Source organism: Haliotis rufescens, unplaced genomic scaffold (genome assembly GCF_023055435.1).
Source record: "Haliotis rufescens isolate VD_foot unplaced genomic scaffold, xgHalRufe1.0.p SCAF_3, whole genome shotgun sequence".
Taxonomy (NCBI): Eukaryota; Metazoa; Mollusca; class Gastropoda; order Lepetellida; family Haliotidae; genus Haliotis; species Haliotis rufescens.
The window spans coordinates 40,714,924-40,727,398 of NW_025964001.1; the positions used below are offsets into that span (position 1 = coordinate 40,714,924).

The 12,475-nt window shown below is 38.9% G+C and overlaps 1 protein-coding gene across 3 annotated transcripts in view; it reads left to right on the top strand.

The window, feature by feature from the left end:
- The first annotated feature begins 1,099 nt into the window (after positions 1-1,099).
- The window catches only part of LOC124122843 (girdin-like), a 94,349-nt gene continuing 82,973 nt past the window's right edge, over positions 1,100-12,475 (top strand). For all 3 annotated transcript variants that reach the window (XM_046485990.2, XM_046486000.2, XM_046486009.2), the window contains exons 1-2: positions 1,100-1,786; positions 2,080-2,168. In XM_046485990.2, coding sequence (XP_046341946.1) covers positions 1,742-1,786; positions 2,080-2,168 — 134 coding nt within the window. In that variant the 5' untranslated portion in view covers positions 1,100-1,741. The remainder of the gene's footprint in view (positions 1,787-2,079; positions 2,169-12,475) is intronic.

The window sequence follows — 12,475 nt, forward strand, 5'->3', positions numbered from 1 at the left end:
TAACTTGCAGCTCTCATAACTCAATCAACACCCCCAAATGGGGATGGGGACATACTGTCTCTTAACAGTGTCGGGATCCGCAGCTCACCAATATATTTATTTATTTTAAAAATAGGTTCAGTAAGGGATACAAGGAGGCCTACATGCATGCATCAACTGCGTGTCCACGTCGGAATGGAAACAGTTCTCTCTAAGAAACGTTGATTCGTCTGATTTTGGTTTTTTTCCGTATTTAAACGAACAACTTTTCAAGATGACGCAACTGTCGAGACTTGGGTGTATTACACATCCTTCAATTTCGTATGCCTACAAACCAAAACCTATACCATGCATGACGCACGTGTTAAGACATTGTTTGGGCCCCCGGGTTACACTTACAATTAGCTTCCGAACTAGGGGCCTCCGTAAACATCTTGTTTATCAATAAGAATTGTGAATGTGCATGTTATTTTATTTTTTTTAAATAAAAGATGAGTAAAGTAGGTGTGAGAAATAATCCTGCAAATTAAAATTAATGACTTAAACAACAAAATATAATTTAATGCCAAATTAAAATATATTAGAATATTTCAATATGTACTTTCTGTTTATGTCGAGTTTGGAAGTATAAGTTAATATTTCAATGCCTGATGTATCTTATCATATTCGATCAATCAAGTTTATTCTGAAAACCAATATTCATTGGTACATGAATATGCACAATATAATTTTTATACCAAATTTATATCAAGATGGCAGATATATGCAAAATGCTCCATTTGATGGTGTGTTTTTTCTCTAACTTGATAATATATAAATATCTGCAGATACACAGATGAGTTGTCTCCCTTAGATAAGACAGCCTTTTTCGACAGGTGTCCGTTTCGTTGACATGGTAGCTTCAACGCGATTACCAAGATGTAGTTCTAAAATATTTTATAAACGAGAATTTTCACTCTTGAGTGAACTCCAAAGGAGCAATAAGCCGGCTTTGGCGAGCTGGGAGGACATTCATAACACTCGGTTTACGCGCCACTAACAGAATACCATAGTAACTGGTAAATATTCACCGCGGAGCGATACATTGTCATGTCAAAGGTCATATAGCACTAACGTGATTGGCTGTAACTAAATGTAATGGCGTGACACAGTTTAGTAAAAATGTGAGGAAGAAACCGCGGAGACTCGAATGTATGCAAGTAGCATATATGTGTCATTTCCTGTCCACTATCTATCCCAGACCACACGTACACAGGACTTGACAATATAGAAGAAAGTTGTCCTTCCCATTGACTGAAGCGAAGTGAACCGGCACGCATTAAGCTAAATGATCCCGAGACGTAATCAGCAAGCTTATTGCCGTCGCAGTGTTGTGAATTTCAAGGCTCGTGCATGCTTCTACCTGTCTGAGATTCTGAGCCATTGTAAACATTGATTCAAATGGAATGTTATTCATGAGGCCAGAAGGAGTGTGTGCTTTCAGTGCTGTTTGGACATTCGGATCTTACTTACTCTCGCCTTTTCTCAGAAGAAATTGCAAGAGTTGTCAACAACAGATGAATGACATCTAGGAGTAGGATCCCCACGTGTGGATTGTGTGTGTTTCAGTGGAGGAATTTCTTTATCTATCTGTTCTTGATCTAATGTTTAGTTCTATATCTAGTCCAGTGTTTACAAAGCCAGTATCGGCGTGAGTATGAGGCTGATAGAGCGACCCACGAGGATTTACCTGTGAGAAAACCCAAGCTTGAAAATTTTGAAAATGGCAGAGGACAGGGCCTACATGGCGAACCCTCTTGTAGTATGGGTGAGTGCTTAATGTTGAGTCTCTTTACTCGTATCACATTTGAAATGACATATATTCATTTTGTTCTTATTAACTTTATAAAGCACGCCGATGCACGACTCATATGAGTCTATTTAACTTCTACTGAATAAAGTAGACCTAATACGACAAATCTGTTGGAACAATTTTAACATCTAGACTCTACTTTACTAACAGAGACCTATAAAGTATATGATGGTGATGTTTATTATATAGATCTAGGCCCTATTTGGCTTTCCACTGAATTAAGATTAATTGTTTGCATTTGAATTCAGGTGGAAACTTTTCGAGACAATGACAGCCCTCCTCTCAAGTACAAGGATTTATACGATGGAGTTTTCCTGTGTGATGTCATGCAACGGATGTGAGTAGAAACAAAGCCTACAAAATGTCCATTAGTAGCAATGTCAACTTCACTTAAAATTGTGTCGTTTTTTGTTTGCAGACCATTCTTTCATATGCCCTTCTGTGAGTAGAAAAGCACTCCTGAAAAAAATGCAACATTATTTGTCCTTGGTCAAGTTTCTGTGGATTATTGAGTTGATCACATCAGCTATTCCTCAGATAGGATAAATAATTGATTGTAAGGTGAAAAGAATGGTGCTAGCAGGTGCTATGTGACTGAATATTTCTCAACTGAGCTTCATACCTGATGTGGCCTTTTATTTCTTGTCTGGTATATTATTGACCTGTATTAAGTTCTATTAACTCATGCTGAAACATCACACAATAGCACTATGTGAACAATAGTTATACTCTCTGTGGTAAATAGATAAAGGAATAGCAACCATATATTGTTTGATAACATTTTGTGTCACTACTGGATACAGAGCATACGCAGAGTAATTACATTTTTTAATAATTGTTTTGATGTTAGTGGTTATGCAATGAAATAATGGAAAAAATTAATCGATTCTTTTTTTTTTTGAAGTCCTGCAATGTTTAAAGATTTATTTGACTTGTTACAATTGGTTCCATCATCAGCAGTCTGAGATTTTGCCATTAGTCCAGAGCCCACGTCTAGTAAAATTCTGTTTGGTCTCATAAGCTCACCAAAAATTAGTACATATAATTATTATAACACTAAAATCAATAGAAAGTGATGTGAGACCTGTAAAGATCCGGGGAAAGAATAGGTCTTCAGCAACCCATGCTTGCCGTAAAAGGTGACTTTGCTTGTCGTAAGAGGCGACTAACAGGATCGAGTGGTCAGGCGCACTGAACTGGTTGATGCATGTCATCAATCCCAATTGCATGGATCGATGCTCAGGATATCAATCACTAGATTGTCTGGCCCAGACTCGATTATTTACAGACCGCTGTCATATAGCTGGAATATTGCTGAGTGCAGCGTTAAATAACAATCAAACAAGAAAATGATGTGAAGAGCCATTTTGCGGCTAATAAACCTAAGTATTTGGGGCACAGACTGCATCAGTTGCTTATCAAATTACAGATATTATTATTTAGTACAGCTTCTGATGCCTCTAAATAAGAAAAGAAGTCCCCCTGACCTACCTGCCATTGCTCATGAAAAACAAGAACCTTTTCTCACATGGCTTATTATCAATTGATTCGGAAGTTAAATTGAAGCAATTTAGTTGTCAAACCGGTTAAGTGGAACTATTATTTTAATTCGATATTCTGGTCATTCTGTGTCCATGTATTTAGCCACAGGCACCTCAATAAGTTGGATTTAGCTAGCCTTGCATCATTAACCATCATCTGTGTCTGCATATTGGTCACACTTCACTGAACACACACAATGGTGAGGAAGTGTGAGGGTGGGGGAAGGTAGGGAAGGGGGTGTTTGTTCCCAGGGGTATTGTTATCTCCAACGGGGTAAACTGCAGTCAGCATGTTCGCACTTCACAAAGGTCAATGTCACCCATGGTACGTGTCAGCGTACCTTTAGTTGCACCTGTGGTTAGGTAATTACTTGATTACAGGTAAGAACATCAAAGGCTTATGTGGACAGGTAGAGCGTGAGGGGAAGAAACTCAGGAGGGGAATACTCGAGATATGGGGGATCAGTGGGTTTATTTGCACAAATGAGAGGACATTGGAATTTCTTCATAATAAAGAAAGATCTGACATATCGGACTGCTTGTTATCATGTCAGCAGTGTTGGGTGTTTGCTGGTGCTCTCATGCTGCATCTGGTGACTGATTGAGCAAGAATGGGCCCCAAGATGGACAATTTATGGTGTACTTCTAAGGCCAGGCTTGTATTGTTTGGTTTACAGATTTTGACAGGGAAATATTTGGTCTGTAGGTTGAATTTATTTTAAATGCTTTGTGTAATGTTTCCACTGACGACACTCAGTACATCATGTTCCATTCTGTCAATCAGTGGAATTTGGATAGCCTTGCATCAATACTATCATAAGTCTTTCAGGATTTGTTTAATCATCTTAAATTTTGATTTGATTTGAATTGGTAGGTGATAAAAGAATGTTAAAAATCTTAACCTGGTGTGGGTCCTCATAAAACTAAAATCTGACAGCAGCATTTCATTGTCATTTTTATTGTCAGACCATTCTTTGCCATTGGCGGTATATTATAAACCCTTGTCGTTCGGATGTTTTTTTTCTTCTGAATTTTCGATTTCTTATTTTTGAGGTTGTCTGATGTGTAAACCAAGAAAAAATAAATGTAAGACCTCGGCGGTTCTGTTTAAATACAGAAAGAGTGTTCAAAAAGAGTTGAATCTGTCTGGACTAATATCCCTTCTATGCGGGAATATAATTTTAAAAGGGTGTGTCCCAGTTGGCTAAACTTGAAGTGTTTGTAGAGATCGTTCAGAATATATTTCATTTGTGAACATTTACTTTAACATGTTTAAGAAAACACACCAAGTAATCAGACAGTTGATTCATCTTGTTCCAACTTCCAGTTTGAGGCATGCCTCATTGCATGTCCGACAAACAGTATTGGCTGCTGGATGGTTTCGTTATGGAAGTTTGTTGTGTGTACAGTAGCGACTGTTTACACAAAATGTGTTGTGTTTACGACTTTCATTGTTATTATAATCTCTGAAACAATCACCGACAACTGTCAGCTGATAAGATATTTCATTGCAGTATTATTTCCTTGTTTCTTTAGAATACATTTAGAAAACTGTCAAGTAGAACATCAGCAGGATTTGTTTGTTCAGTATTTACTCTATAACCAGAAGTGTAGACTAAGAAAACTGACAGTTGGTGTCATCAGTTCACGTTGAATTGAAGTTTTGAACAATTAATATTTGTTTGTTTGAAACTAGGATGAATGATACATTGATGCACCGATTAATTGCAAAGGTTTTGTAAAATGTGATACACATCAATACAATCTTGCTGAACCAGTTTTTATTTTATTTTTTCAATGTTTGTCTTCAGGAAGGTTCTTACACTTACGTGCAGGCAAGGTATTAAATGGAACTATATCTACAACTATAGTTCTTGTCACTTGAATTAAAATCACGATATCAATTATTAAATAATGAAGATAGCTGCCAAGTGCATTTAGTTTAGAGACCTAGACAAATCCCTGCATTCTCAAATACTGCCACCTGTGATATAACCTGAGTCCTGCAGTGTGTGTTGTACAGAACACCTGGAAGAATGGTTCAATGTTTAGTCAGTAGTGGGCGTGACAAACAGTCCTTTATTTTCCCGTCCAATTATCAGGTCTGTGTAATTATAATCTTTGTCAGTGCAGTATTGCAAGTGAATTATTATTACTGAGGGATAAGGTCTTTGTTTGACTCCAAGGTGAGATGGAAGATAATCATGGTTGTGTTGGTGAATTAATGAGTTGGGAGGTGTCTGTGACATTGATGTACTGGTCAGTGGTGATGTAAGTGACGCCGGCTCCTCATCAGTATGGCCACATTAACCCTTGAGGGATTCCAGGGAAGAATACATCCCCAGTGTTCCATGCTTGTTATAAAGAATGTGGTGAAAATGAATGTGGTGTGATGAAAATCCAGTTGTCATTCACTGACTGGGGATTACATTTGCACTGAGATCTGCTGACAATAATGTCAAGAGATCGGGTCAGGTTAGGGTTGGTAGACTCGTATGTTTTGGCACAGACTGTGCATGGCATCATGTCTGATGACTTGGATCGTTGCTCATGCTTTCAGTCACTGGTTTGTCTGGATTGGACTGGGTTATTTAAAGGCTCCTGTGTAAGGCTGAAATAATGTTGGTGTTGATTGACACTCACGGACTCTCTCTCATGAAGTCCGGAATACGTCTTCAGCAACCCATGCTCGTCGTAAGTGGCGACTATGCTTGTCGTAAGAGACGACTAGAAGGATCAGGTTTTCAGGCTCACAGACTTGGTTGATGCATGTCATCGTATCCCAATTGCGTGGATCAATGCTAATGATATCAATTACTGGATTGTCTGGTTCAGACTCCATTATTTACAGACAGTCGTCATATATCTGGAACATTTGCTGAGTGTGGCGTTAAACAACAAACAAACAAACAGTCTGTCTCTCTGCATGGTATCAGAGGATCCTACATAACTGATTGATATTATTCAAAGTGCTCCAGTACCTGGTACAACTTTGTAAAGTGTGTAATGGTTCCTAAGGAACTGTAGTCAGCTTTGGAGAAATAAATCCTTACTATACTAACGCTAGATGGCTAGATGATACTAGGCTAGATGGTTTCTCTCCAGATCTAGTTTTGTAGCATAGTTGACTAGTTCTGTCAGGGATTTATCTAGAATTCCAAAACTGGCAGGCAAATTGGGAAAATATTGTGATATTTTCAAAGTTGGAATAATAACATTCTTATTTTCATGAAATGTGAGGAATTGGGAATATGGCAATACAATTTAGGAATATTTACTGTCATTTGCCGCAGTCTTGGGGCCGATTATCATCCTCTGAGCAGCTCTATGTAAATACCTATCTGTAGTTGTCTCTGTACACGTGGTACAAGAAAGTTCTCATTGTACAGAAATATTTTTTGTTATCTTTTAATATTATATAGCATGGTGAAATAACTTCATCAACTGAATACATGATAGATTTGAGTTTCCTTACTGGCAGGATTCCTGGTAATATATATCTTAGGCCCCCATTAACCTGTGCTAGGCATAAGAGGCAACCATGCAGATTTGGTGACTTGGTTGATACTAGCTTGTCATCGTACCCCATTGGCATGGATCATTGTCCACACTATCGGTCACTGAATTGTCCTGTCCACACTCAAATATTTGCAGGCTAGCATCATCATTTTGGTATATTGATAGTGCAGTGTTAAACAACAAACAAAAGTGTCCTTGTACACTTGTTCCACAAGGTGATCTACAACTGTAAGCACGCCTACAATGATCATAGCGCAATACAGTTTGTTTTAAAACAACTCTGGGGTCAATAGCAGTGGCAGCGTTAGAAATTGGCACTAGTCCTGTAGTCCTTGCCAAACTGCCCAATAATTAAGGTATCATAGGGACTAGTAGGAATTTGCCCTTTTTAAGGGTTTTGCTATATGTTATCATTATAAGGACTAGTGGATCAAACCTGTTAGTTTATACCACTGATTGTCTCACCAGACATGATCTTCCAAGGTCATGTGTGAATGTGTGCTCAGCCCTGAGCCGTCAGCAACAGAATCATGCACCAACATCCACAAGAAGCCATGCAGGAGTCTGGAGGGGCAAGAGAGTTAACTGACTTTAAAAGTCCAGTTTCCACCCTTGCCGAACTAAGCTGGAATTACTAGGCTAGATCATGGCGCCACCAGTGGCTATTACCAGTTATGCCCCTTCTAAGCCTACCAATCAGGTTCCACCTCTCGTATCACTTGCGTTTGCTTCACACAAAATGGTGGCGCCCAGTCAGGATGATCTGATCGATAATCAGGATCTATATTGTGATAACACGGGTCTTACATTGCGAAATGCATCAAATCAAGTGAGCACCTTGATTAAAAACATGAACAGATTTGGAAAATGTCTGCTGACAACGAGTTCACGGTGCACATGTTTTGCAAATTCTGCAATCGATCGAAATCTGCACAACAGTTTACGAACCGGATGTCGATTTCGGTGCGCGACTTTGATTAAACTATGCACAGACTCGTTAGTCCAGCCAAAATGTAACTCCATAATACCAGCCTAGTTCGGCAAACTTGACTTTTATAGTCAGTTAACTCTCTTGCCTCGGGAAGATGCATGTAGGAGTCTAGAGGGGCAAGTGGTCGTTACATGAGTCATTGATCCCCATCAGGATGTGGACATCGACAACTACAGCACTGACATCAGCGCCAACAACTGCATCAATACAGTAACTTGATTGTTGCAACTTGCAGCCTAGGTGTTACATGTCACAGCTTCAGGCGAAAGTGTTGTCAGACATGTTGTGTGTTATTTTACATTGACAAGAAGCTTGCAACACAATATGTCTAGTGACAGGGGCCTCAAAGCCCACAGGGTCAAAAACATTGCTCACCGAAATAGACATAATCCACAAGCCCCCCTAATAACTTGTTGAGAATGTTGTAGCAGAGATGCTACAAGCCTTGTTTCTTTCAATAGAATAGACACATATTTGAGTGTAAATTCATAAATAAAGGATTGAAACAAGAAAATATATATTTTTCTGAAACTTATCCAGACTTTTGTGATCATGGTCATTGTGGCCTAACCTTCCTTTTGAGTATATACTACTCAAAAAACGTTAAAAAACACTTAATTAACATGAAAAAATCAGGCTTTCTGTAACTTCTTTTAAATAGTATATAAAGCCTGTTGAAGCATTAACGTTATGTAAGCCATGCCAAAAGAAAAGGTGCAGATTTGGGGCGATTGTCTTTTGGTTGGAGTACAGCTTTCATTATCATCATCATGATGAATGATTTATTTTATCTGGGAGGTCTGATACATGGTGAGGACAACTTCAGTGTCAATGCAAACTGATGGTACAGTGTGTTGCACTGATATCATCCCCTCCAAATGCTCCAGACAGTTTTTCTTTTTTCAACATGTTCAATGGAAGTTTAGACAAACAAATCAACTATGCCTCTTTTGGCCACATGCTCTCTGCATGTGATGCATCGACATGGCAGTCCAATACCATACCATGCATTACGTGTGCGGATTCAGTTAATTTTAGCCTGAAAGTTTATTCAAGGATGAAAGTCAGATTGATTTCCAAATTGTTACCAATCAATGAAATATTCCCATCCACTGCTGTGAGACTCTGACAATGTGATGTAGAATTCCTCCAGTCATCCATGTGCGTATGATGGCGAGTGTGCAGCACACGATACCTAATCTTTTTGGCTGCCGCAATCACTACCCACAATGCACCAGCTTGCTTCCACACAATTGCAGTCTGTTTGGGGCAGTTTATACCTCTCACCTGCTTTGTATTGATTTTATTGCCCCTTGGAATATAAATGCCTGAGTATTATAATGTGCTCTGGTAAAATAATTCTTGTCCAGGACAAGAACCCCTTTTATTTCGGAGGTCATTCACCGGCAGGAGAAAAGCCATTTACTGTAACATGGAGATCAGTTAGACTTACAAAGAGTTTTTTAGTAAGGATTTGATTTTATTGCTCCATCTTGGCTGATAACAGGTACGAACACTGAAACTAGGGTAATATAAATGCCAAGATGCAGATCTTAAATTTTGTTGAAAGACCTGGCGTGTTCAGTTACCCAAGTGACACAAGTGTACAAAAATACATTACATATGTTGACACAAGACTAAGGCTTAGTCTCTGAAACATATAATTTTCTTAGAAACCTAGCAACTACATTTAAATAAAAAAGGGGCCTCTAGTGAGATGGGAGATTCAGTACTAAGTCTATGGAAAATCTAGACTTACTTCATTTAAAGCTTAGCATTACGGGAAGAAGGGATGGTGCATGATCCATGCACCATCGGTCTGGATCAGCCAGGCCTTCACCTCGATAGAAATGTGTCAGAATCAAGACTGATTTTTGTTTTTTGTTGACAATTCAATGTTACATGTTTGTAATATTGTGGTCGCAAGTATCAGTACTACAAAGAATTGGGGCACCCCTTTTATTATTCATGGTCCTGCTCGAAAGTTAGTGTGTAGCATTACCTGGTATTTAATGGTGTGACATGTAAACCTACTTAGCCTCACAGCTTGAAGTGTCTAAGCCTTGCTCCAAGGCTGTACTGAAAGAAAAGTCCATGGATATGTAGTGATTCTATCCTCCTAATAGGCAAGTCTAGATATGTGGACAGTACTCCAGTCTCTTATAGTGAAAACTTGTTCTTTTTATTCACATAATCTGGAACTTATGATTTAAACTAATAATGATTGCCTTAGGGACTTGTGCAAGTCTACATGAAGTGCTTCAGCCATCAGCTTGTCCAGCTGGGTCATTCAATACCTTTCCATTAATCTCATGAATCCAATCAACACCTTCAGCCCCTTCCTAATTAGGATCACTTAAATTCTTTCATCTTCCTGAAGCTGATTCCTAATTACACCTGGCTGAATCCTTTACCCCCTGCCATGTCCTGTGTGGGACAGCTTGGTCCTGATTACAATCCTACATGTGTCTAGAGGTGGATGTCTGGAACGTGACCAGACTGGCTGGAATCTCCTCCCAGTCAAAGATCTCATCAAGGCAAATCAGTGCAAATTGTGTCATTTCCCTGTAGTTGTACCATGTATTAATAGTATTCTGTAGATGGATTCCTGTGGTTGACAGACTGCTTGATTAAATGTCAGTTGTTAAGGTGGAGATATGAAACAGGCTGTTTCCAATATGACTCCATGACCTGGCTGGTAGTCTTGAGACTGCAATTTGTAGATTTTCTGATTTGTTTGCAGTCCTTACCATGATTAATAGATTTGGGATGTGACACGATTGATTTATGCATGGGCATGACAGGATCTCAGATTTCAGTATTTTTACCTAAAGCATGTTAAGATGTGTATTATGCTATCTATGATGTCACAAGCTATAAATGGTCCACAAGGTACGATGTTACATATTGACACATATTGATCATAGTATTGACATAATTTGATGCAATTTGATGACGTGACAGACCGGACACTTAACCCTTCACATGCAAAACATGCATTCATATCAATGGTTTGAACACTAAGGATACGATCTGAAAATAAGTTGAAAGCCACTAAGAAGGATTTGTGGGTGAAAGATCATAACTTAAATGTTTTATCATTTCTTTCAAGTCCTTGGTCATGTCGATGTGGGAAAGCAAATAAAGTAGTTTTTCTCTGACAGCTCAGGATACTGATTCATTAACTTATAACTATACAAGGCATTTTCTGTATTGGGTTCATTCAGTGGTTTGGTTATTTTACCGAATCTCATTATATTATTGTAGAGCCTTTCTCTATTTGCTACGTATGACCTTTATGAAGACCCATTCTTGTTGTAAACGACAACTAACTGTATCGGGTTGTCAGCCTCACTGACTTGTTTGATGCATGTCATCTTACCCCAATTGCATGGATCGCTGCTCATGATGTCAATCACTGGATTGTCTGGTCCAGACTCGAATATTTAGAGGCTGCCGTCATATAGCTGGAATATTGCTGAGAGAGGCGTTAAACAACAAACAAACAAACATGATGGTATCCCCTCCCATGATCATCTTGATGTTGTCACATATGTGAAAGGAATGAATTGCCATACACACTCACTCAGGTGGTAGGGAGGTCGGGTAGCCTAGTGGTTAAAGCGTTCGCTCGTCATGCCGAAGACCCGGGTTTGATTCCCGACATGGGTACAATGACCAGGGTTTGATTCCCGACATGGGTACAATGTGTGAAGCCCATTTCTGATGTCCCCCGTCATGATATTGCAGGAATATTGCTAAAAGCAGCATAAAACCATACACACACACACTCACTCAGGTGGTAACTAGATATTCAACAGGGTACCTTTCATCTTATTCCTAACACATCATACAACACAGCCACACCTATCCTCTGCGTCTCCACAGATAGCTTCTCTATGTTAAATATAGCTCTTCTTGGTTCACAAGCCACCTTTTCATTAGAGTTATTGCTTCAGACTACATGAACATGCGTTCTGAAGAATTCAGGGTCTGTGAACACAAGGCTCACCAGATTGCTGTCAGTGTTAGGTCCCTGACCAGTGGAATGGAAACAGTCTGGTGTTGGCAGTTTGCCATAGGGGGTTCTTTGTTGAGCACTGTCATAAATCATACCCAAAATACACACTGTGAAATTAAGTTTGAATGACAGAAAGGCAATAAGACCCTATTGGAATATTAATTGACTTCACTTGAACAGATTCACTAAGAATAATGGCATGAGATTATGAACACTTTTTAGACTGCAGCTCACATCGTCATAGTTGTTCTTTTGTAGGATTGTCATTGATGCATGTAAAATAAATTACATATAAACACCAAATGTTTGTATGTCACTGTTTGGTCCCATAAGAGAGGATATACCCAAGAGGTATATTAAATGTTTGGGAGTTCTTTATTGGGTTACAGGAACATTTTGAAGCAAACAATGTTTTACAGGGCCGATACACAAATTGATTGTTAGTGTGACTATGTATGAGAGTTATGTCACTAAGATGTCTTTGTGAAACAGACCAGAAATAGGCCTCGTTCCACAAAGCGGTCTTTGTGCAAAGATGATCCTTTTAAACTTCCATACTTTAACATAGGAAT